This window comes from Neocloeon triangulifer, unplaced genomic scaffold, assembly GCF_031216515.1.
Source record: "Neocloeon triangulifer isolate White Clay Creek 2 clone unplaced genomic scaffold, ASM3121651v1 ptg000014l, whole genome shotgun sequence".
In the NCBI taxonomy this organism is placed as follows: domain Eukaryota; kingdom Metazoa; phylum Arthropoda; class Insecta; order Ephemeroptera; family Baetidae; genus Neocloeon; species Neocloeon triangulifer.
The window spans coordinates 5685990-5709430 of NW_026775556.1; the positions used below are offsets into that span (position 1 = coordinate 5685990).

General features: G+C 36.0%; 7 protein-coding genes across 11 annotated transcripts in view; 3 read left to right on the plus strand and 4 right to left on the minus strand.

The window, feature by feature from the left end:
- Positions 1-1754, minus strand: part of LOC132201091 (fasciclin-3-like) — a 30402-nt gene extending 28648 nt beyond the window's left edge. For 2 of the 4 annotated variants that reach the window (XM_059626996.1, XM_059626995.1), the window contains exon 1: positions 1443-1754. In XM_059626996.1, the coding sequence (XP_059482979.1) occupies positions 1443-1500 (58 nt within the window). In that variant the 5' untranslated portion in view covers positions 1501-1754. The remainder of the gene's footprint in view (positions 1-1442) is intronic. The other 2 variants (XM_059626998.1, XM_059626997.1) reach the window with 2 other exon arrangements.
- Positions 1755-2030: 276 nt separating this feature from the next.
- LOC132201093 (fasciclin-3-like) lies at positions 2031-5220 on the minus strand. Of its 2 annotated transcripts, none has more exons than XM_059627001.1 (7): positions 5090-5220; positions 4420-4518; positions 4278-4364; positions 3563-4006; positions 3178-3509; positions 2980-3121; positions 2031-2925 (listed from the first exon to the last, which is right to left on the minus strand). In XM_059627001.1, exons 2-7 carry the CDS (start codon positions 4430-4432, stop codon positions 2807-2809), a joined length of 1137 nt encoding a protein of 378 aa, XP_059482984.1. In that variant the 5' UTR covers positions 4433-4518; positions 5090-5220; the 3' UTR covers positions 2031-2806. The 2 variants fall into 2 exon arrangements, with proteins under 2 accessions (XP_059482984.1, XP_059482985.1); XM_059627002.1 differs by lacking the exon at positions 5090-5220 and adding an exon at positions 4877-5003.
- Positions 5221-5384: 164 nt separating this feature from the next.
- Positions 5385-8431, minus strand: LOC132201092 (low-density lipoprotein receptor class A domain-containing protein 3-like). Its single transcript, XM_059627000.1, has 7 exons — positions 8120-8431; positions 7879-8062; positions 7431-7591; positions 7232-7354; positions 7047-7178; positions 6803-6895; positions 5385-6534 (listed from the first exon to the last, which is right to left on the minus strand). The coding sequence occupies exons 1-7, from the start codon at positions 8166-8168 to the stop codon at positions 6092-6094; spliced, it is 1185 nt and encodes a 394-aa protein (XP_059482983.1). The 5' UTR covers positions 8169-8431; the 3' UTR covers positions 5385-6091.
- Positions 7869-11372, plus strand: LOC132201589 (uncharacterized). Its single transcript, XM_059627847.1, has 6 exons — positions 7869-9602; positions 9657-9708; positions 9785-10165; positions 10222-10766; positions 11203-11256; positions 11319-11372. Exons 3-6 carry the CDS (start codon positions 10039-10041, stop codon positions 11370-11372), a joined length of 780 nt encoding a protein of 259 aa, XP_059483830.1. The 5' UTR covers positions 7869-9602; positions 9657-9708; positions 9785-10038.
- A 669-nt stretch (positions 11373-12041) lies between these two features.
- LOC132201095 (C-type mannose receptor 2-like) lies at positions 12042-16733 on the plus strand. The gene is made up of 21 exons (XM_059627004.1): positions 12042-12076; positions 12132-12165; positions 12223-12287; positions 12341-12685; positions 12740-12805; positions 12861-12891; positions 12945-13009; positions 13070-13172; positions 13226-13455; positions 13505-13687; positions 13742-13777; positions 13839-13953; positions 14003-14112; positions 14172-14243; positions 14295-14331; positions 14393-14472; positions 14523-14622; positions 14683-15612; positions 15689-15738; positions 16165-16406; positions 16470-16733. Exons 4-10 carry the CDS (start codon positions 12365-12367, stop codon positions 13595-13597), a joined length of 909 nt encoding a protein of 302 aa, XP_059482987.1. The 5' UTR covers positions 12042-12076; positions 12132-12165; positions 12223-12287; positions 12341-12364; the 3' UTR covers positions 13598-13687; positions 13742-13777; positions 13839-13953; positions 14003-14112; positions 14172-14243; positions 14295-14331; positions 14393-14472; positions 14523-14622; positions 14683-15612; positions 15689-15738; positions 16165-16406; positions 16470-16733.
- LOC132201590 (macrophage mannose receptor 1-like) lies at positions 14562-16593 on the plus strand. Its single transcript, XM_059627848.1, has 5 exons — positions 14562-14622; positions 14683-14842; positions 16102-16105; positions 16165-16406; positions 16470-16593. The coding sequence occupies exons 1-5, from the start codon at positions 14562-14564 to the stop codon at positions 16591-16593; spliced, it is 591 nt and encodes a 196-aa protein (XP_059483831.1).
- On the minus strand, positions 16708-22778 carry LOC132201094 (plasmanylethanolamine desaturase 1). The gene is made up of 4 exons (XM_059627003.1): positions 22486-22778; positions 20583-20794; positions 20307-20525; positions 16708-19485 (listed from the first exon to the last, which is right to left on the minus strand). The coding sequence occupies exons 1-4, from the start codon at positions 22670-22672 to the stop codon at positions 19225-19227; spliced, it is 879 nt and encodes a 292-aa protein (XP_059482986.1). The 5' UTR covers positions 22673-22778; the 3' UTR covers positions 16708-19224.
- Between the last annotated feature and the right edge of the window lie 663 nt (positions 22779-23441).

Genomic DNA, 23441 nt, shown 5'->3' on the forward strand with positions numbered 1-23441 from the left:
CGGCCGGAAAATCACTCTGTCCGGTTTTAATTGCATTTTTTCCTCTGGAGTATTTTCATTTACGCAAAGCAGTCGGAACTGAAATCGGACATGAAAAAAACAACGCAGATAATTATACCAACGTACGCAGGGAACTTCACGCAAGTGCACACGGTATCAGGTATTATTATCGCCGCGAGTTCAAAACTAACGTGTGAGCTACAAATATAATAGTAGCAGATCCAGGCCGTTACTCCTTCAAACTCGGCTAACTTGGGCAGCCATTGTCCGCGCTGTGCGTATTGTTACGGGCTTGACCTTGGCGAGGAAATTTGGTTCCTACATAAATACACAGGTACCTACACAAAAGGCATTCCTTTTAGGAAATCGGTAAAAAAAAAAATCAACGACAGGAGGAACAAGAAACTTCTTCTTAATAAGGGTTCGCTTTGATAAACTGAAGGTCAAAATTTGGTGAAAGCTGTTTTTTGGGGAAAATTAGATTTGTCTTGTCCAATGTGAATTTTTTTTTTAAGAGAGTTTTTTTTACAAGTTGATCATAATTACGTTGAAAAATTTTTCAAATTTTTTTTCCTGATTTCAAGAAAAACTATCATAAAATTGATAAAAATTAAAGCTTTATAAGAGCAGTTAAATCATTATGAAGTCCTACTGAAAAGAAGCTGAAAGAAACTGAAGAAGATGCTAAAAGGATAACATTTTTCAACAGAAGTTTAAAAATTCACAAAATTAATAGATTTATTATTTCACGACTAAATTTGAGATAAAATTTTACTGCCGTTTTAATCCTCTAAATTTCCAGTGAAAATGAGTTTAAAACTTTGATTTAATTTAATGTAATATTAAATTTAAAATCAGAGTTAAATCCCAAATCATAAAAACTTCAAACAATTTTTTCATCATTTCTAGAAATTTGTGTCGTGCTCATAATTGCGATTATTACTTTAATTTCCCTTTCGTTCACCCTTTCGCGCAATTGCATACACGGAATATGAAGCAGGAAGCTCTAGTCGAATTATATTAACGCAGCGATAAATATAATAGCGGGTGCTGGTTCTTTTATCTCGGCGGGACAGGTGAAGCCGCCAGGTAGATTATTATTTCGAGTATGTACGGTACCTGTGCGTTTTTTCTATTTCATTTAGCAAGGGGAAGCTTAGCAGCCACCTGGCGTCTGCCGGCAATCAAGGGAAAATAAAAATGCCGCGGAGCCTCCTCGTGGGCAGCCAGCGGCCGAATCGCGCGAATCGGGAGAACTTTCCCCGTGCCCTGAGGGCGGCGAGGCGGGCCAAATTCGCCGCGATCGATTTCGCGCGCGTTATCAACAGGGAGGATCTGTGCTGTGCCCCAGGCGAGGGGTGGAGGGCGCGACATTTGGGGTTGAATTTGCGTGGTGATTGCTTTCGTAAAGGTGGGCATCAGGTGCCGGTTGAGAGACTCACCTGTGAATAATGCGAGGAGCGCGAAGACGCTGCCCGTCCGACCTCTTGAGCACAACATGATTCGAATTGTTTTTCTTCCTCGGACGAGTGGACGAATCGGACGAGCTCAACTTTTCCAGTCACTAGAAAGTATATAATTAGGAGCTGCTGAGGATGGCTAATCCACCACGTGTGTGCCGTCGGCTTCCTTCACACAATAGTCAGGTGCATATACACATAAAGGATGGCGTCCAACGCTGATGCCGAACACAAGCTGAGATGCGACCAGGTCCTTGAAAACGCTACAACTCTCCTCCCCGACTCCCGGTCAAAACCACCAGCTACTAGTTACGGCTGCGCGCGCATCGCGAAGCTTCGACCTTCCCGACATCTCGCGGCATCAACTGAGAGTCAAAAAATTTGAGCGAGGACGAGTGGCAAAATTTTGTATTACATCAGACAATGTTTCGGCGGGAATCGATTTCGGTGGACAAAATGCACGAAATTCACAAGCAAAGAAAAAATATGATATTATTAAATTATATAAAAAGATTAAATGAATAATAAAAAAACTCCAAGTGAATTTTTGTGAAATAATAATTCAAGCATAATAATAATTATATTGCTTATTTTGGTTGATTTAGATCAGATCTTGCTGAGTATTTTTTATTGACATTTTCATAAACAAAATGAGACAACTCTTGTTTTGTAACTCTCTGCAGAGGTAGATAATCATTATAATAATAAGCAGGTGCCAGGTACATACATGATTAATAGCAATTAGTCCAATTTTGTACATTGAATTGAATTTCGCACAAATTGATTTATAATGAATGCTGTTTAAAATATTCTCAAAGCGGAAATCATGTGTAAGTCAAGCACATCAAGTGTAGCATTTACCAGGACAAATTTTTTATTCTAAGAACTCTATTTTCCAGGAATTTTTTCACGCCTGACCAAGGTACAAAAAATTTGCTCCTTGATTCCAAAAAAATTCCCCAGACTCCCACAAATATTGCTACGATGGATACATAAAATAGATTAAATTTAGGAGATATTTACAATTCACAATCTAACTTTAAGTAAGCTTATCGGATTTGGATTTGCTGGTGTTTATTTGCCCCTTTACCTTTTGTGTAAAATAGATCCATTAAAGGCATATTTGAATTAATATTTTCAGCTCTTAATTCATTTCAAATCGTTATAAAATGTTGTTTTTGGTTATTTAATAATGGAAAAAAATCTCAAAACTATAAATTTGTCTCTCAAGCAAAGGATGTTGTCCCTAGAAACGGACATTCCAAAGACTCTCTAAAATTACAGACCTGATATACACTCCAATGTCAAGGTAGCAGACGATGGATTTATGGACACCACGACTGATTTTACTCACGGGCAAAACACCAGCGACCTGTGCTGCGAGCAAATAAGGCAAGCCCAACACCTCCCAGGGTAATTAGAATAGCCATAATGATGCCAACTATTCCCCCAGCACCTATTCCATCTAAATAAAAGATTTAAATAATACTTTGGCCAAAATAATTAAGTAAAATTTTACCTTCAGATTCCAAAGACGCAAAGGTGATCTCGACCCTGTAAGTCTCGGAGCCGTGTATGTTGGTAGCTGTCAGAACAAATTCCTTCGTTAGGTCATCTTGCGTCACTTTGTTGATCAGAAGCTTAGCTCTGTATGAACCATCCTAAAATAATATTCATTAAATTATTAACTTTAAAAAATATTTAGAGCAAAACGTACACTGTTCATTTCCTGGTCAGTCACAGTTTTGAAAGCAGCATTGTCTGGAGAGACGCCATTGATCCTCCAGTCAAATCTGGGTTTTGGGTTGGCAAAGACGTCCACGGAGATAGTTCCCTCCTCACCTTCCTTGAGTGATGTTTTTATGAACTCTCCAGGCTGTGGTTTGAAGTAGACAATCAGAATTTTCTCGTTGCTCCTGACATCATCCTCAGAGAGGGCCTGGTGAGTGGCTTTGCAAACCAGTCTCTTGTTGTTGTCCTTGTAGCTGGCAGTGCGGTTGAAGATGACAGACTCAGAAGTCTTTCGGCTAGTGTTCAAGATGTTATTGTCTAAAATAAAATAATTAAAATTTAACACAGTTGTATTGTTGAAAAAAAATTACCAAGGAAGAGGGTGACTGTTGGTGCTGGCCTGGCACCAGAAGTTGAACAGGTCATTACCATTTGCTCTCCCTCCTTGTACTCCTCTTTGTTGGTGGTCAGTTTGATGCTGGTGGGTGGGATGGCCACCGTTAATTGAGTTAATCCGACACTTTCTAGACTAAGGTCAGGGTAACCGACTGTGCATGTGAAGTTTCCGTGCATGTTTTCCTTGACACTGTAAATCTTGATTCCGCATTCTCCATTTTGGAAGCCACGACCAGAGTACTCGAGATCGTCCCTCTTGGTGTTTTCCTTGATCTTGATGCTGGTGGTGCCGAACTTGATTCCGCAATATTCAATTGGCCTGGCGACCCTGCAGACAAACTCGAAGGGATCTCCAACCTTGACCACCTTTTCCTTCACGTCAACTTCAACTTTTGGTGGTGACTGCGCCAAGACGGAGGCTGAAACATACATCAAGATAATATATTTTAAGATTGTATGAGTAGTTTTTTGGACAGCATCATAGGTTGTCTTTTTCAAGATATTATTTAATTTAAAAGTTCTTTATAAAACCTTGCGCCACATATTATCCATTTAAAAAGATACAGTAAACTAATGTGTCTCCAGACACCAATTGCAAAATGCACATGGATGATGTCTTAATTATTGACCTGACAATATATCGTCAGGATGTTCCTAAACTTTTAATTTATTTACTGCTGTCTGACTCACCCGTACTTAAGCAGGCAAGTATTATGAAGACGTGACACGTCCGACTTATCAACCAATGCATTACCATGACTTCCTTGTTTCTACTCCCTAGTGAAAATAGTTATAAAATTGAGTACATTACGACAAAATTTTATTTACATACATATTTCCTTCATTTGACCAATTTATAAACGGTGTACAAAGCAGTCTTGAAAGTCTTTTCTTGATGCTGTCAATTAAATATTTTTTCCTTTTTACATAACTGCAATAGAAAACAAAATTAATAATTGTTAAATTACATTGATACGCCCACCGCCACATACAACACCCAAATTTAATTAAGACCCCCAGAAATTATCGCCTTTTATTTATCAACTGGCTATTAGCGAGTCAGATACATAATTATGACAAAATAGACAAAATATTCTAGGGTCTGTCCAAAATGCATCTAAAAAACTGGAGCTGGCAGAAACGGGCAAACATAATTAAAAATAGCAATGCGACACCGCGCTAGCCTCCGACGCAGTTTTGTGTGTGTTAAATGCCTGGTTGAATTTGACTTTATACTTATATAAATATTATTTTGACCAAATAACACACTGAATAGATTGAATGCCAACATTTAAAAGATGCATCAAAAACCAAAGTTCTCCCTCTCCCTGAGAGTAGAGTAGGCGATTTCATAGTTCAATATGTAGATTGCTTTTGGCACGATTGCATTTGGATTTGGAGGCAGAATAAGACAATGGACTGAATGTTATTTAAGGCACTCTTTGACTTTTTTACTCTGCAATCCACACAATAACTGTCTATGTACTAGCGTGTCTACTCACATCAGTCTACTTGTAAACAAGTGCTGACTGCGGGTGCGGCTGCTCAGGCTGCTGCCTCGCCCCTTAAGCGGCGACGACGACGCCCCCGTCGCCCCCTTACCCTTTTAACAAGATGGCAAACTGCAAGATGGAATTCCTTTTTGCCTTTTATTATAACGCCCTCTCCGAATTTGTGCTTATTTTTTATTGCATTGCGGATGCGCCGATGCGGAAGCACTTTTTCGTAGTAATAAAATAGCGAAATTAAGTTTTGATTGTATTTTGAGAAATTAAAAAATAATAAGGACACTACGTGTACTAAAGGTCATTTTTAAAGATGGTTTAAAATATTTTATTCTTTATCCAAAACTTCACATAGATGGCACTGAACAAAAATAATAAAACACATTTTCAATATAATAAAGAGCTAAAGAGAGAAGGCAAGTAGATTCCCTTGAATTGAAATTTAAAAAAATCTAATTGGATTATATAAATTCAATAATAATATTAATTGCCAACATTGGATATGTTTTCCAGGATAATTAAATTATGTTAAGTGGCAAATAAGTATGATCTGATAGATTTGAAAACTTTACACAGTATATCTCTGCATTTTGAATTAAATGATAATATAGTTTCAATCAAGTCTTTACATCTATAATCTGTTAAAATCAATGCAAGCAGCATGCTCATTAATTTTAATTCAACTGTCTATCATAGTTGTTAATTAAGTCAGAAAAAATCATGATCGACTCATTATGCATCTTATAACCTACATCACAATATTAAATTTCATAGCTTTCCGTCAAAACGAGAAAACAAGATTTGAGATTTCAACAGGTTATTTAAAATACGTGGGTGGAAGACTTGGTTCTTCGATATATTCCATCAAGATATGATGCCAAACTTTGATAAAAAAAAATTCTAAGACTACATCATTGTACTGCATCTAAAAGTCACCTAGGAAACTAAATTATTTGTTCAAAAAACTCAGGTAATGGCGATTTTCAAGGGAGAGTAAATTCAGTCCTCGGAGGTGGTCAACGGAGTTGAAGCGTCAGTGACGTCGCCCTCCTCACTCTGGCTGGTCTGCTGTTGCTCCTGCTGGGCAGCCCTGACCAGGTTCTCTTGAGATATGTACGGCGGAGGCGGGCCTTCTCTAGGAGGGGTGCTCACCACCTCAGTGTAGGGTGGCGGGCTAACAGGACGGCCAACAAACTGGACGCCGTTGTTGATATTGTACGTTACCAGGAAGCCAGGCGTCGGCTGGAAATCATTGGCAGGGTTGTGCAGTTCCCTGCACATTTCGTACAGCGGCTGGATGTGGTGGTGGTGGTGGGAACGGCTTGTCGAGGAACTGCGGCTAGTCTGACACCTGTTGTTGAGCAACGACTGCCTTTTCAGGTGAATGCGACAAATGGCTACAACTAGGACAGTCACGATGAACAAAAGGGCCATCGCACTACCTGCAATCAAGAAATTGCACATTTACTGTTATTTTTATTGGTATGATTTTTATTAAAATTTTAAATTAACGAAAAAGAAAAGCAAGCAATTTTTTGTGTTTAAAAATCTTATCATTAAAAAAAATTTATTCTGGAATAGTCAGAAATTTCCTAGAATAATATACTCTTAGTGCCTTTTAAAGGAACAATAAATTCAGTTATGTATTCTCATACCTGAATTTCTTTCTACAGAATTTAATTTGATTTTAAGGGTGCTCTGCTCACATACCTACTGCTACATAGATAGTCGTTTGGAGAATCCCATCATCGTGATAGCGTTTGTGATCCATGTGATGGCCTCTTTCATCAAAATCTCGATAAACTGCAAACGTTTGTTTTTCATAAAAAATATTTTCATGAGAGAAATAATGGTCATTTTCAGTATGCATTTATTAAAAAATTTATGTAGATTTAAATTTTCATGTCATTGTAAGTTCTGAAACATCTTATTGCACAAATAAAAATAAACTTACGAGGCATATTGTGGCAACAGGGGAGCTTCTCTTTAATGGTGCAATTCACATCGGTGTACTTGTCACAACACCAAGAAAACGGAATACACCGCCCATCACTGCAGTGCAGCTTGTTTATGCACGGGGCTTCACCTGTTGCAATAAAACTTGCTTTACATTTGTTAACAAAGAATTTCTGAACTAACCGCAGTTCAAGGAAGACTCATCTGCCCCCGATTTACAGTCTTCCCGTCCGTCGCACAGGTACCTTCGCCCGATGCACTGCCCATTTGGGCACTGGTACATGCCAGTTCCACATGAAGGTCTGACTGCAAAAAATTGTTATATTCAAAAAAAATGAGATTGCATTTATTTTCATTTAAAAACAGAAATTTTTCTACATACTTTTTATGTTGACTTTGACTGAAAGTGAGAGTCTCTCTTTTTCATTTTCAGCAAAGATTGGCAACGCTTCGCATACATAATCTCCGTTGTCGGTGTCTCGAAGATTCTCCACTACCAGCTGAAGGCTGTTTGGACCAGGAGTTCTGATAACCCTGTGCTCCCTATTAATATAAATGCATTAAAATGCGCAGTATTTAGATGAAATTTTAGTAGACGAAGCAATATTATGTGAAGCCATGTAAATATGCACTTGATTATTATCATATTATTTTATGTACATATATTAATTCACGTGAAAAGCAAAATAATTATTTTGAAGTAATTGAAAATAAAATAATAAACCTGTAGTTAAAAATTGAGCAAAAACTTAACAATGCAGGGTAAATATATAAATTAAGTACAATAATGATGAGTAAGGAGTAAGAAATTCCGCTTAAAATCAAATTACCGATTTTGTGACATGTGTGGTACATGCCAAAAGACATTATATTTTGTGTCATCTCGGTTGACATGGCAGCTCAAATTCAGTTGGTCACCAACAATCTTCTGGATGATCGGAATGATCAGAAGGGACTTTCCCCCCTTCGACGGCGAGTGTGTGAAAACCTCGATCGGATTCGGTTCATCTGCGGCTAAAATTAGAAGGTTGGTTAAATTTAAATTTTTTTAAACTGATTAAGAATTATTACCCGAAATTCTAAGGGGGGTAACGAGCAGAAAAACTGCCAAAATTCGCATGTTAGAGCCCGAAAAAAGAAGTCCTAAGTTGCAGTCTCCATCGTGGTGTTCAGCATCAACATTCCGAGAGTGTCTCTTTATCAGCGTCGATTCGAGTGCGATCAAAAAGCGCGACGGTCAAAGATCTTTGGACTCGGTCATGTCGAATGTGGAGCAATGAGATCGACGGTAATTACACTAGTCGCGCGCTTGAAAATCAATAAAAAACACAAAATGCGATGAGACGATCGTGGCTTATTTTTCAGCTCAACAAAACAAACACAAAGACACGCCCCCTTTTTCTTCACACCACCAATCCGATTGAGTCCGTGCTGCAGAGCGTTCTGATTTGCCAGAACATGAATCTGGAGCGCGTAAAACTCGTGGAAAGGCTAAAAATTATTATACTTATTTACTCAAGACATTCAAGTAAATAAAAAACAGTTTAAATGGAAAAAATTAGCAGAAACGGTATCATGAAATATAGCAGAACCCCGACATCACCAAAAGATCAGACCCGGCCGCCGCGCGGTCAAAACATTATTGAAAAAATAATAATAATGTCAATGAATTAATCTGATGCAGAATGCAGAGTTCCTTAAGGCTTAGACCGGCGGATTGTGTTGGACGAGCAGTTCCGATGAGCAATTTTGATGCCCTTGGAGAATTTTTTTCTTGTTTATTGTTTCGGGAGAATTATTCTTTGGATTTAGACTTACACTAAGAATCAGTATGAGTGCGGTACCAGTTAATTTACTATACCCGCGAGGAAAATAAAAAACCAGAATTGGCCAGTAAACAACAATTTTGTTTGCTTGCTTTTCAGATTGTCTTCAGGCTCAACGCATTTTTCTGGAAATAAAAGATCACACTATATCACATAATAATATTTTAAACTTCACAAATAATTATCCTGTATTTTTGGTACAAGAAATTTTTGTCACTGCATTTTTTTCTATATAGCGTCCAATATTTGGTTTCATTTAATTTTTACTGATAATATATTATTATAACTTCACTCGCTCTTGAAAAAAGATTGGCAATGCTTCCAAATTATAGAATATAATAGTTAAATTAATATGATAAAATAAAATTCTTATTAATTTACGTTAATTTTTATAATTTTCGTATCGAAATGCGTCATACGAAGTTGGAAAGCTGTGGCAATGGGCTTCCTAATGATGTAGTGTTTCTCTTTATTATTATTTGTGACGAAATTACTGCGCAATTCATTACGTCCTGTACAAAACATTTAATAAAAACCAGACTCCTTTAAAATTTATATTTTAAATGACGTGCGCAGAGCCTATTGTTTACCTGGACGTCACGATTTTTCAAACTAAAAATTTTCACCTTCCAAAGATTTTGCACATTATCCTGAAAACGCCACGCACTCGGGGTAACACAATGAACACGTCCACAGCAAAGACTTTTTTGTTCTTTGCTATATTTTCGGTGAGATTTAAACAACATTATTTTTAAACACAAAATTGATCAAAATCATTCCAGATTGTGATGATTGAAGCTCTTTCAGAAGATCTGAAAGCGCAGAAAACAAAGCGTATTAAACAAATATTTTTTTTTAAACTTAATTTGCAATGAGTTTAATAGTGTTTTGATAAGGAAACCCTTTTCAGTTTCACAAAGTTCAAAGAATGATCAATTGAAAACTGCGAGGGCTTTAGTGATTAAATGTTGCGGTAACGTATCGTGCAAACAAGGGGCCAAGCGGAATTCCACTAGGATGAACTTTAAATCAAAGAAAAAGCCTAATTTTGGAGCTACTTCTATCCCAGAAAAATTCGATAAAAACTCAAAAATTCATCAGGCATGAGCGTTTTTTTATAATTTTAAATTTAATGAAGTTTTTAAATCCTTCTGACAGCTCACAATGCCTGTTAATACTGGTGCCATTAATCAACCAAATGCGTATGGGAATGGAACTGATGGGGGTGGCAATAATATTATTGCAGACACAAATGCTTTAAATAATGGTGGAAATACTGATGTTCTGACAAGTAAATATTTTGCTATAAAAGAAAATATAAAATCATTATATAATATTAATAAATAGGTGGGGCAAAAAATCCTCAAGATTTTAATGCCTCGGAAAATCCTCAAGATTCGAGCAGCCAAGGAAATATTAATTCAATGGGGGGCCCACAACAGGCACAAAATTCTGGGAATGCTGGTTCTGAAACCAGCAATCCCAATAACCCTTTGTCATCTTTGCCTATAGCCGGCAGCAACAATGGCTCTTCAAATAATTATTTTGGTCCTACCTCATTTGGAACTGATGCCCAAACCATCATTACCAAGGGGCCAGGATTGAGTGTCCAGCAAACAACACTCTCTGGACAAACGGGTCAAACGACGACAAAAACTGCTTTGAACACCAATGCAAATAATTCCGTTTCCTCCACTTCTAACGCGAACAAACTTGGCACTTCTTCAGCAGCGACCGTGGCAAGTGGCATTGTTGGCAACTCCACCAAAACTGGAGAGACGACGGTCACGGCCAGAGTGACAGGAACAACTGTTGGGACCACTGGGAAGTCAACTGTCGTTCTAACTTCAGGGCTGTCGACTACAAGTGTGGCAGGCCCCATCGATGCAGAAGTATATATTTGATAAAAAAAAATTATTTCATCCGTGCGTTTTTTATAATTATGGCCTGATTGGAGCAATGTCTGATGATGATTGTATTGTTAAATTTCAAAGTTCAAGACTTTACAAATGGTTTTATATGGAAAAATAAGGATTTTGATTGTTAAAATTTGACCCTCACGTTCAACATTAAGCCTTCTGCAACCTGACGCTTTGATCGCGTGATTTTATAAAACCGCCCTAGGACGTTTAATAATTTAAAGATCAATTTTTAGTTTTTACAATTTTAAATCGCTAAAATAAAACAGAATTTTTATTTAATTGCAGTTCTAAGTTAGGCGCATTGTAAAACTTTCCTTAAATTTGAATTGTTTCATGAGAGAGTTATAAAATTATTTTTAATAATTAAAATTTTTGTTCTTGGAATGTATTAAAATAATTATTTTAGTCGGCGGCACTAGACAAAATCAAATGCGGCAGATACAATCAAGCTGTTGATCAAGTAAAATTAAAAACATTTTTATTTCAGGTTTGAGATAATATTGGAATTTTCTCTTCTTTCAGTACCAAAGTTACTTAGAAGCTGTAAATTTGGCTAGTAAGGTGGAAGTTAATTGAAATAAATAATCTACTAACAATTTAATTAGGAGAAAGAAACGACACTTCCACGACTACGACAAAGGCTCCTGCTACTGCCGGCACAATAATACCTGCTTGCGGAAGAGATTATTTTTTCGGCAAAGATCAAGTACTGTACACAAGAGTTATGTAGAATGAAAGTTTAAATTATTTTCCTATTACATAGTACAACGTTCCTGATGCTTTCAAGATGTGCATGAAAAGAAATATGTCCCTACTAGCTTTCGAAACCCTGGCAGAAAAAAATTGTTTGCTTTCCATAACCTCTAGTAAAGTTTCATATGATAAAAAAAATCATCTAATGAAAATTGTCTCTGTATAGAGGTAATTACAACGGATAGCAGATTTTGGACGACAATTTCTAATGAGGGGGACGATTTAAATATATTCAATCAATGCGCCTCAAACTTTTCGCAAGATTTCCCCCTCGAATTTAAACAAATCGAGCACTGGGCCACAACGTTTGTCACAAAACCCATCGCGGAAAGATGTTTGGGTTTCAAATTTAACACTTCTGAAAAGGATAATAAGACCGGGTTCTTCCACGATTTCTGCAAATTAACAGTCATGTCTTATATTTGTGAAGTATTTCAATACAATAGAAAAAGTCGATAGGAAAATAAATTATTTCAACAGCCAGTATATGCCAGAATCCTACTTGCCCTGCAGAAAGCAAAGCAAATGTAAACAATTATAAAAACTTGATGAAAAAAAAATTATTGAAAAAAATCCTTTTAGCCTGCTTTGTTTGGAACCGATGGAAAATTACAAAGTAAAACTTTATTATTTTAGAATTATTTGTCTATTTTCTGTTTCTCTGATTTAAAAGACGCTGCTACTTATGGCTACTGGACCGAATCGTGTGGGAAAAAATACTTATTTGGCAACAAACTGGTCTGCAAACATAAGTTTCTCACAATTACTATTTTTACTGAAATTAAATTTAGCTGAACTGGGACGAAAATTGGGAAATGTGCAGCAGTTTGGGAATGGAGCCGATTGTCATCGAGTCTGCAGAGGAGCAGAAATGTTTGACCAATCTGACCGCGACCGACTGGAAGTTGAATTTCAATTACTGGACTGGCGGCACGCAAAGGGGCTGCAAGGGACAGTGGAGGTGGTGCGGGTCTGGCCCGTCCACCATAAAAAATGAAATTGCTTGGGCACCTGGCCAGCCCGACAATTTAAAGGGAAATCAGTCCTGCATACACATGCAGATTTTTACCGACACTAAAATCGGCCTCAGATTGACCGACAGAAATTGCACTGACAGCTACGTTTTTGCTTGCCAGGTTTTGCTATTTCGAACAATTTTTTCTCTATAAAAAAAAAAATTGAAATATTAGGGATCTCCAAAAATGGACTTGCCTTGTGATGAACCGGAGTGTCCAAACGGAAAATGTGATCGGAATGTAATTAATGAGAATAAAAATAATTTATTTTTTATTAAATACAATTTTTTTTCAGTTGACGCTTTTCAGTGGCAATACTTTACTCAGTTAGTTATCGTAATTTTTGTGTGAATTAAAATAAAAAATTATTAATGTGCAGATTACTTTGATTACGGCGCTTGGGTGTCTGGCTGCAATAGAATCTTCTTGTTTTCCAAAGAAAAGGTACAAATATAAATTTTAATTTCATTTTTATTAATCAATTACAATGTTAAAATTTTACAGGCTTCGTGGAAAGTGGCTCGTGACAAATGTTGCCAAATTGGATTAACCGTTGTGTCTGTCGAGTCAATCTACAAACACAAATGCATTGTTGGAACCCTTCCCCGTAATTATTGGTAATTGAAATAATTGTTTTATTTATTTAATTATGTTTTATAGAAAAAAACACCACAATTGGTCAATTTTGGACTTCAGGCACCGATAGCGGGTGTCCTGGGAACTACCAATGGTGCTCGACTGCGTTTCCGTTCAGACACGAGCAGGTGAATTGGGAAAATGGAAATCCGAAGGCCGCCGGAGGTTGCGTTTACGTGAAAACGTCAGAGGATGTCAACGCGACAGTTTACGGCACCACCGATTGCGACGAACTGATGCAATACGCTTGCGAAGTAAAAAAAAAATTTAAAAAAGAATATAAATCAAATGGGAATAAAAAAGGTCCGGCAGCAAGGAACGGCGCCATCGACACTTGTTGATGAGTGCGCATCTTTGCATGAAACTCCTGATGGTTTAAATGAATTTTTTTTATAAACATATTATAATTGATTTTTTTCAAAAGATGATGTTGAGGATACCCCTACCTCTCCAGCTAATTCCAGTGATAAAAATGAACCCCAAAAAGTATGAACCCAAATTGGAAATTTATATTATTATTAAAATTTTTTTAAACTCCAGTGCTTCACAAAATGCGTTGCTGAGCAGAAAAAATTAGTAGATATTGAATTAATTTTTACTTAACTTTTATATAATAATATTATTTAATTGATTGAAGTTCTTTAAAAATGTCGTTCGACCTGTGCCCACTATTCGACTAGTTGAAATTAACGCTCAAAATGAGGAGGAATTGCAAAGCGGGTTTCAAATTCACAAAACTTGCACGAAAATTGGTATGGGGGTAAAATAAAAATTCCATTGGGATTTATATTATTTCTCAAGTACGCGAAAACGAATGCGACACGGCAAGCGAAATTTTCAGCTGCAGTTTCTATAAGGCACCGACTTTAGTGACCAGAATGATAACAGCAGAGAGGCTCAATACAACAATTGTAAATTGGCTAGCATTGATTCTCCTCATTATTTAAAAAAAAAAAATGATTAATTTCAGTATACACCGCCCGTTCCATGCGTGGAGCTAAAACGCAAATGTTTGAATTCTGGTCTTTCTTGCACCACAGATGTATAATTTTAATTTTCTCTAGAAACAAAATATTTTTACCAATTTTTACAGGCTGCACGTATGAATGACCTCAAGACAGCAAGAAAAAGTTTTAAATAACACATTATTTAAAAGAATTAAGCAATAAAAATTATTTTTCCTCTCACAAGATGATGTTGGGCAATTAGTAAATTTGTCAACCTCCGCACGAGACGTATTTTCAGCATATCCAAACTTTACAGTTGGGATGGTTAGTTTACATAAGAAAAATCCTTTATTAATTAATTTTTCTCTTGAAAGGATTACAAATATGGTTATCAGTACTGCTGCAGCATTGGAATGGATCTGTGGCGGCCCAAAAATTTGGCAGAAATGAGAGAATTAACTGTTGCAGTGAATTGTAATTTTTTTTTAAAGCACCTATTATGATAATTTAAATATATTAATTGAAAATTGGCAGATTCTCCTGAGCGTGTGGTTTCAGTGATTGGGTTTTCGAGGTACTATAGTACAGGCAGCGAGGTTTGGTGTGACTCGCAAGGTACCACAGTTCTAACCGAAAACGTCTACGCGCCTGGAGGGTACCCCGGCTACGGATGCAAAGACACCATTCTGATAGGGTCTCTTTATTTATCCGGCATATCTATAATTAAAATTAGGACTTTGCCTTTCAAGTTCTTTACCTTCACATGTCAACCGCGCTAAGCATGTCCAGCTCATTTTAGGTCCTTTTGACTCAAATTTAATCACATGACATGGCCGGTAAAAAAATTTTTTGAGCAAAGAACTCTAAAAAAAAAATGCTTATATTAGTTTTTTTTTCTTTTAAATAACTTTCTTCTAGCTTGACGTTTCCTATTAAAAACAATAAATTTTAATGAGTTTTTATTTGTTATATATACTAATAAAAAATGTTGTCAACCTAATCATTCCAGCGCAAAAAAAAATTATTTTTGGGGTGAATTAAAACAAACGATGAAACTTCCCATTAAGCCTTGACATACTAATAAAAATGATAGTAAAGAAATTTCTCTAATTTGATTGATTTTTCTGACGCAATTTATTGAATTGATGATTTCATTGTCAGTATTATCTTGAGTAAAGAAGTTAAGTGCTCTCATATTGCTAATGGTGTTTAATTGGTGTTTTTCTGCTTAACTTCAAAAGCGACCTATTTCAAATTTGTTTGGAAGCGGAATTTTGTTATCAGCTCATTTGAGTGGTCAATTAATCTCCTCCCCTTAATTAAACAGTATATAAAAGGAGATTCAATTTGTTAGCAACTAAATAAGCATTGCTTTCTTACAAGCTGCAAAAATGAAAGCGTCCAAATATTTTATCGCGGGTGCAATCCTCTCGTTTGTGGCTTTCGCCGACGCCTATAGCGTGGGTAAGGAAATCTTTTCAATCAATTATTTTAAATTTTACAATTTTTTGTTCATAATATATTTCTTCAATTCTTATAGACACGATTGAGGAACGTCAGAAACCTATTTTAATTATTAGTAACGAGAAGGTTAGTAATAAATTTTGTAAACGTTGAATCCCGAATTTTTGTTTGAGGTGCTGAACTGGGCTTTTACTTGTTGGAAAAATGTTTTTTGCTGAACAAAATTAATTCAGCTGAAAAGAATAAGGTTTTGTCTACTATTACTGCAGTCCAATCTAATGAGAAATTTTTTCAAAAAATTATTTACCTTTCAAAATCAGCATTTTGTAATATTAATTTATGCTTAATTTTTGCATCAAGCAGGGATTTTTTTTATTTCCTCTTGATGTATTAAATTTGCTAAAAACCAAGCGCATTAGCCTATCAATACATTGCATCAAGAAGAGAAAAATCCCGGTTGATCATTTCAACATTTGTATTTTTTCGTAGCAAAGTAAATTTAGAAAGGTTCTTTCTAAATAAAATGTATTTTAATTTAAATTAATTTTGCAGGCCTCATGGTTTGACGCAAGTTCCTTTTGCATTGCACGCGGAATGGATTTTTTAAGCATTGAAACCAAGGAAGAATTTGAGTTTGTGGCAGGGCAGATCCTAGCTAGCGGTCTGCAAAACGAAAACGTATGGATTGGAGGAACGGAAATTGGGTCCGAGAACAGTTACTACTGGGTCCACACCAACTCCCCAGTTGAACTCAGTTACTGGGATCCCACTGAAGTCCCCGCCGTTGCCAACAGGTTAATTTTAAATTATATGAAGATTGAAAAATGACACGAAAAATAATTGTGTACTCATTTAAGGTGCATGGTCTTTAACAAAAGCCTCTGGCGGCACGCTGCCTGCTCGGCGTTGAACTACTTCGTCTGCGAGACATTAGAGGACGCAACAACTAGTTCTACTCCGCTACAAGATTTTTCTGAATAATTGATTTCCTTTATAGCTCGAAATAATACATACACTTTTTTCTAATAAAATTTAAAAATCAACTCCAAACAAACGTGTTTTTTATCGGTCTTTGTTACAAATAAAACAGGATAATTTCAGTTTGCACTGTATATAAATTTATTCCCTCTTATTAATTTATAACATGATCTATCACATTAAGTGATTTGTTTTAGAAGTTTCTTTTTTTTCTTCAGCGCATTATTTGTGGACAGTTTTGCTCTCTCTTACACACTATTTCAAATTTCGGTCTGCGTATTTGCTTTCTCAGCACACACAGCGATTTATAGCGGCACGAAATAAAGAAGTGATGCTTGAGAATAAAGAAAGGGCAAATCAATTTGTTTAAAATTTGAATGATTTTTTAAACATTTTAATAACTTCTCTGATTTTTCACAATCAATTTCTACAGACGCTTGAATCGCACTTTTCTTTTTTTCTTTAAAGAACTAGAATTATTTCTTTACTCTTTTGTAATTTGCGTTCAAGTATAAGTTTTCAGGCACCATACGGTTTTCACTCTTCAAGACGGTTAATTATATTTTTACAGAAAATTTCCAGCTCAGTGATAACACTACGCGCGGTTCCCTGTTTAGTGTAAGGTAAAAATTGTTTTATTTCTGCGGACTTTTCATTAGGTACACACACACTACGTTTAAGTTAAAATAATTTTGAGCAGTTGCATGATTGTGGCTTGTTTGTATCGCCGTGTAAAGAATACTGGGAAAAAATTGTGCGAATACCAGCATAAATATATTAATTGAAAATTCGGATAACAAGAAACTTGACAACATCGTAAATATGGAAACTCATTTATAAATGAACTTTTCATCACTCTAAAAATACATGTTAATTGCACATTAAAATTTAACTTAAAAATCAACAAACTTGAGTTAATATTATATATTATTGAATAAAAACAAGAATTAAAACATAAAACAGCACCATATTAATGGTAAACTTTGGCTCGGCCAACAACGCGTTTCACAACTTTGAAGAATTCAACACTAGTCTATATGCTCAGGTGGTTTTACTTTTGTGACTTAGTATAACAATATATAAGTGGCTAAAAATCTGATATATCTCCAACTAATTCAAAGACTTTTCAACAATTTGTTCGAGGCGGAATTAAAAAACTAAATTAGCAATAATTCTTTGGCAAAGATGAGTTTTTCATTTGTCACAAATGGCACTACTCATTTACGCATCGAGAAACAAAAATCAATTGTTAATTAGCGAAAGCCACGTTATTTCACAATAGATTAATTACCCTCATCGAAACTCTTTTGATTGTCGACAAAACACAGCAAGCGAGATAAAATTTCAATTACGCATGACGCACGAGAAAAGCAGCGTGTACATCAATTTGAATCAAAGATTTATAAATCTATACACTGTTAATTAGTTCGTTTTGCGGCGGCAGGTTGTGCACTTTATCACATGCATTCCTAGAAACTACCGCGTTAGTAGAAATTTTCACAATCACGTATAAGAAAGGCGTACCAAAGCGTTCATCTAGTATATTCTATCAAAATTCCTCATGATTTTCAAGGCATATCAGCAAAAATATGCAAACTGCGATAGGATTGTGCGTCACCTGTATTGCACCTTCAGTTTTTTTTATTGATAGTAGAGACAATCTTTTGAAAGCGGTTTGAATTCGGTCAATATTTTGGTCCCCGAACGCTTATTATCAAAGCACTGTACAGCTTTTCGGCAATTTTGAATCTCCTTTTGGCGTCCGCTCAAGTTTAAAAGCTTCTTGGAAAATTGCAAAGCCAAAAGAGAAACGCAGAGGATGGAGGGTGATATTTTATCAAACAAATTCCCAGCGTCAAATGTTTCAAAATTGATTGTATCGCCAGAAATTAAAACTTTCAGTTGTAACTTCCTCTCATTGTAAAATCTGGCACTCCGTCACAAATCGCTGAAAATTTAACAAAAATTTGTATTATGTAAAAAAATATTGATTCCTTTCTGACAAGAGGCCTTACATTAGGACCACGTTATTCAAGAAAAAACAAAATAACTTATATAATATAAAGTGGAAAGATGACGAAAAGAATTCTATTCATTGTAAGAAATTGCGCAAAAGCTGACTAAAAAAAAGGAACTCTCTTCACTAGCTTGGAAAATTTTTGGAGCGATCCAAATGTTTAAATGATCTATTGTTGGCCGGCAGCAATGTCTTTAAAATTTGATTTTTAAAATTTCTTAGGCTAGGTTAGACTTTTGGATCGCCCTTGATGTCTTTTGACGTTGTTTTCGGTAACTTTTGATTTCCACCAATTGACTTTTCCCTAATTGTAATTATACGAGACCAAAAATAGTCACACAAAAATGTATAATTAAAAATGCAAAATTAAAAAAAAAAAAAAAATGCCTACGGCCTTGCAAGGAATCATGTTTAGAATCTACGGAACTCTCTGTTATGTTTGCTAGGCAAACGAAAAATAGGAACAGCAGCAATAGTTACGTGACAATGCGTGTCTGATTAATTTTGCTGTTATTGTTTGTGGTTTATGGGAAGGTTTACGCGCTTCGGTGACCATAAAGCTGAAAGGAAAGTGGCGAAAGGCACCGAAAAGGTTGGCTGAGGAGAGGCAAAAGTTTCTAGGAGCGTCGCTGGGCCCACTTGAGGTCGTCGGCGCGCGGTTTGCAGCCGGTGCAGCACTCGATTATGGCCTCCAGCCCGGGCCAGAAACTGATCTTCTCGAGGGGCCAGTTGAGCCAGCCGGTGGTGATGCAGAAGTAGGTCTCGTGTGGGGCCACGTGGTGGATGCGGTGGTGGCGTCTCGGCAGGATAACGTGGTGCTCCTGCAGCCACACGACCCAGCCAGGCAGACCGAAGTATGTGTGGGACCACTTGTGAATCTGCAAGTCCAAATAAAAAATCATGTAATAATCCGTGGAACAAGAGCATTAAAAAAATGCCAGATGAAAAAATTAGGTACCAGATTGAAAATCGCTCAAAAAATCTATTTGCTATAAAAGTAGCATAAAATTTGGATTTAATTTTTGATTATTAAAATCAAATGTAAGTTTCTAAACGTAAACATTAAATGCTTTTTACATCTCAACGTCATGAGGTAAATATCACATAAATAGGCGCCTAGTTCATTATTTTTGCAAAACGTTATTTTAAATGCTTCCGTTGTTGGGGAAAAATACAATCGGAATATTTTCAAGTATCTCTCAAAAAGTTGAAAGGAACTTCATAAATCAGCCGCACTTTAAAGGCAAACATAAAAAATTACCTTGAAAATTACATCAAAATATTATTTTCTTGACTATATTACAGATAAGGTTTTGTATAAAAAATATATTTTAGCGGGTTTCTCTCAAAATTGCACTTTTAAATGTCAAGACCAGCCTAATTTCGTAATAAGTAAAATTTATATTTTAATTTTAATTAATTTTTTTTTTAATTAGAACCTGCTTGTATTATTTATTTTTTCAAAACTAAAATAGTTACTTTAAATTGTACACAAAAAACATTAAGACATAACATTTAGTTCAAAAATTGAAATACAAAATAATTTAGTTATCTCTGAGCATGGGAAAAATACCTTCCCTTCATCCTAATTAAAATTTTGTACCTATAAAATTATCAAATGTAAATATTTAATCAAATTTATTTTAAGTAATATCTCAAATCTTTGCATATAATTTAAATTTTAAATTATATTTCGAACCTGATTGGTCATAGCGACAAAAATTGCCAGCAGGAAAAGGTAACAACTCCACCAGAAACTCCTCTGCACTTCTGCCTCGGAACTGGAGATGAAGTGCCACACCATGTAGCCCAGAAATGGGATGGAGAGCATGAAGTTGTCGCCATTGGTTTCGATGAAATCATGCCGAGTGATCGAGGTCGGGTCAATGTGGTGTTCTCGGAAAGGCCGGATGAAATTCTGCAAGTATTGGAGAAAATAAAGCCCACTGACGAAACTCTAAATTTTTTTCAAAACCTTGCCAACGATGGGGAGGTCAACGGAGCCCCAGGTGTCGGCGCCCCAGTGGACGGCGCCCGACGCGAAGTCGGCAGTGATGATTCCACACATCGCTGCCACCACAATGGTGCTCAGCTTCTCGAGCCGGAGGTGCATCAGCAGGAAAAAGAGATTCACAGCCATCAGCATGATGCAGATTCCGACGCAGATGCATTCCTGCGTTCGCTTCCCTGCAAGAAACAAAATAATGATTTATTGATCTGCTCTGATCGATCATTATGAAAATGAGAGAAAGACTGTGTAAATATTTGCAGCCGCGATCAGAAGGGTTCATTCAGCGTGGACAGCATAAATATTTTAACGTGGCAATCGATGGTGTTTTATTTATGCGCTGCTTTGCGAGCTGTAGTATTTATAATAAATTATGTCGAAGGGATGATTAATTGCATTGAATGGTTAAAAAAACGATGAAGGATCTAAAATAGAGAAGATGCTAATTAAAATTGCAGATTAGATGCCAAAATATGGCGAAACGAACTTTATAATTGGTTGGACGTTTCAAATAAAAAAATATATTAGCCTTTTTTTATTAGAGATAGAAATAAAATATTTTATCAGGACCTTGATAATGTTTTAAATGTCTTATTAAATTATTTATCAAAACTGCCGCATCAATTTTCAACTGGGCTATTAAAACTAATGGAAACCAAGTTGCTATTAATAACTCTAAGTAATATGTTGCTCTGGTGGTGCAGTTAATAGAAAAATATATTCATTAATGTAACTCTCTATTATTTTGCTTTGCAAATTCTTTAAATAAAATTGGACATACAAATAATATCAAACATTCATTCTCAAATATAAGATCTACAAAAATTATTAACAAACAAAAAATATTGGCTGAGGCAAATAATTTTAAAAAAAAAAGTGTTTAATTTAGCCTTTTGTACAAAGCCAGTAATTTACGAAGTCTTATTTTACTCTCCATAATAGTTTTAAAAATAAATATTGAATATACATATTTTACAACAAAAAGAAGATGAAGGTATGAATAAAAATGAATTAATAAAAAGTTTAATAAATTTAAATTTGAAACAAAAATTCTACAACACGTTTCAACAAAAACAAAACTAATCTGGTCAAAAAAGTTTTGTTGAAATTTTAAAATGTGTGTAAGTGCGTGTTATCTATATTCTATTTTATTATCCAATTTGGATACAACTTGAAGTTAATATTAATAGAGAGATATAATTTTAATAGCCATTTCTATTTTCTGACCTGGTTCAATTTTATTATTGGGCTATACAGGTTGAACATTTCTTCTTATTCAAACATTTTTAAATAAACATTTGTCAGGTCAAAAACATAGCGGAAATTAGTCATTTCTCAAATGCTGGTGACATAATGCATGACAGCCAAGGACAAAGTGAAGTTTTTACCTAAGCAGATTAAATTAAAAATAGTATTTTTACTGCCGACTTCGATCTATTTTTCAATTGCTATGTCCCTGCAAGCTCAAAATTATTATTTCCTATCATTAAAAATGTCGCAGTGTTTCAAGGAAAGTCACCCACAATAATAAGAAAAAAAAAGGTAAATTTTGTGTATGAGGTTTTTTTTCACACGAACATGTTTTATTTTTTGTCGCATTATCAGCGTATGCATGATTATATAATGCCGCTGAACGAAAAAAAAAACAGATGGGGCGCATTTTCTCATACACAACATGCGAACCTGCGTGCCAGCAACGACGTCGACAAACAAAAGAAAATAAAAAAATTAATGCACGATAACATCAGAATTTTGAGGCGCCGCCGCAGGTCAAAAGGACAATTAGTTCTTAAAAGGGTGCCGACGGAATTTAAAAAATATCTAATTTAAAAATTAAATTGAAGCGAAAAAACAGAAAATTTAAAATCACCGGTGCTGTAAAGGTTGGCGAGTTCCTGGGCGCCCTTGTGCTGCGGACCCCAGCGGGGCTTGGCGCCGGCGGGGTCGTCGGCCGGAGGCGCGACCAGGGCCGAGTTCGAGTTGGGGTCGTCCTCGAGCATCGAGTTCTCCAGGATCTGCTGCTCGGTCCTGACCGGCGCCAGGAAGCACGCGGCCATCGTCGTCGCCAGGGTCAAAGGGTTGTGGGGGAATCAAAAAAGGGACACCGCGTTCGCCAGCCGTCTGTCCTCTCTGCCGTGGGCGAGGCTCGGAGGCGGCAACTCGCAATCGATAGCCCCGCGACGTGGAGGGGCGACCGCGAGCCGAACGGCGCGAAACAAAGATTCTCTCTACGCCTGCTAATGCATTATTCACGCCAAGGCCGCGTGCACCCTTGTGTTTTTTCGCCAGCAGAGTACCTTCGTCTACAACAGTGCTCAACGCTTTGTGCCTTTTTCATTAGCACAAATGAACAAATTTGCCGTCATGAAAAATTTTCGCGGTGCAATCATATATGCTAATATATGTAACTCAATTATGGAAGTGCTGTTGGACAAGCGTAGTTTTTATCAAAAGAAATTAACAAAAATTTTCCTTTGATTAAATTTATTTAATGACACAACTTGTGGGACTTGAAACAGTATCAAGGAAAAACATATAAAAAAGTTTATCGTAAATTCATACATTAGTATTGTTAGCAATATGTACCAAGAAATTTATAACAATATTTATCTTAAAGTGTAAAAAATTAAATATCAGTAAAATTAAAATAATATTTGAATAAAACATAATTATCAGATAATTATTTTAACAAAAATTACTTTTTTAAAATAGAAATTTAAATATTAAATGAAATCCATGCGTTAGTTGCATTCTTTTTAGCTTTTTTTTCTTCCACCCACACGCACAAGCAGTTTTCCCCGAATAGAAATTCTGCAATTTAATCAA

What these genes read in the sequence shown, in the direction of transcription:
- LOC132201093 (XM_059627001.1), bottom strand. An exon ending in ACTTGCCTGCTTAAGTACGG is followed by an intron (nt 4,007 to 4,277) that starts GTGAGTCAGACA and finishes TGTATGTTTCAG; the next exon opens with CCTCCGTCTTGGCGCAGTCA. An exon ending in CTGACCAGGAAATGAACAGT is followed by an intron (nt 3,122 to 3,177) that starts GTACGTTTTGCT and finishes ATATTATTTTAG; the next exon opens with GATGGTTCATACAGAGCTAA.
- LOC132201092 (XM_059627000.1), bottom strand. Translation starts at nt 8,168, where the DNA reads ATGCGAATTTTGGCAGTTTTTCTGCTCGTTACCCCCCTTAGAATTTCG. An exon ending in TACCCCCCTTAGAATTTCGG is followed by an intron (nt 8,063 to 8,119) that starts GTAATAATTCTT and finishes TTCTAATTTTAG; the next exon opens with CCGCAGATGAACCGAATCCG. An exon ending in GACTATCTATGTAGCAGTAG is followed by an intron (nt 6,535 to 6,802) that starts GTATGTGAGCAG and finishes TCTTGATTGCAG; the next exon opens with GTAGTGCGATGGCCCTTTTG.
- LOC132201589 (XM_059627847.1), top strand. Translation starts at nt 10,039, where the DNA reads ATGCCTGTTAATACTGGTGCCATTAATCAACCAAATGCGTATGGGAAT. An exon ending in AAATACTGATGTTCTGACAA is followed by an intron (nt 10,166 to 10,221) that starts GTAAATATTTTG and finishes ATTAATAAATAG; the next exon opens with GTGGGGCAAAAAATCCTCAA. An exon ending in CAGGCCCCATCGATGCAGAA is followed by an intron (nt 10,767 to 11,202) that starts GTATATATTTGA and finishes TAATTATTTTAG; the next exon opens with TCGGCGGCACTAGACAAAAT.
- LOC132201095 (XM_059627004.1), top strand. Translation starts at nt 12,365, where the DNA reads ATGTGCAGCAGTTTGGGAATGGAGCCGATTGTCATCGAGTCTGCAGAG. An exon ending in ACGGAAAATGTGATCGGAAT is followed by an intron (nt 12,806 to 12,860) that starts GTAATTAATGAG and finishes ATTTTTTTTCAG; the next exon opens with TTGACGCTTTTCAGTGGCAA. An exon ending in CATTGTTGGAACCCTTCCCC is followed by an intron (nt 13,173 to 13,225) that starts GTAATTATTGGT and finishes TATGTTTTATAG; the next exon opens with AAAAAAACACCACAATTGGT.
- LOC132201590 (XM_059627848.1), top strand. Translation starts at nt 14,562, where the DNA reads ATGGATCTGTGGCGGCCCAAAAATTTGGCAGAAATGAGAGAATTAACT. An exon ending in ATTAACTGTTGCAGTGAATT is followed by an intron (nt 14,623 to 14,682) that starts GTAATTTTTTTT and finishes GAAAATTGGCAG; the next exon opens with ATTCTCCTGAGCGTGTGGTT. An exon ending in GTCCCCGCCGTTGCCAACAG is followed by an intron (nt 16,407 to 16,469) that starts GTTAATTTTAAA and finishes TACTCATTTAAG; the next exon opens with GTGCATGGTCTTTAACAAAA.
- LOC132201094 (XM_059627003.1), bottom strand. Translation starts at nt 22,672, where the DNA reads ATGGCCGCGTGCTTCCTGGCGCCGGTCAGGACCGAGCAGCAGATCCTG. An exon ending in CGCCAACCTTTACAGCACCG is followed by an intron (nt 20,795 to 22,485) that starts GTGATTTTAAAT and finishes TGTTTCTTGCAG; the next exon opens with GGAAGCGAACGCAGGAATGC. An exon ending in TTGTCGCTATGACCAATCAG is followed by an intron (nt 19,486 to 20,306) that starts GTTCGAAATATA and finishes TTGGACTTGCAG; the next exon opens with ATTCACAAGTGGTCCCACAC.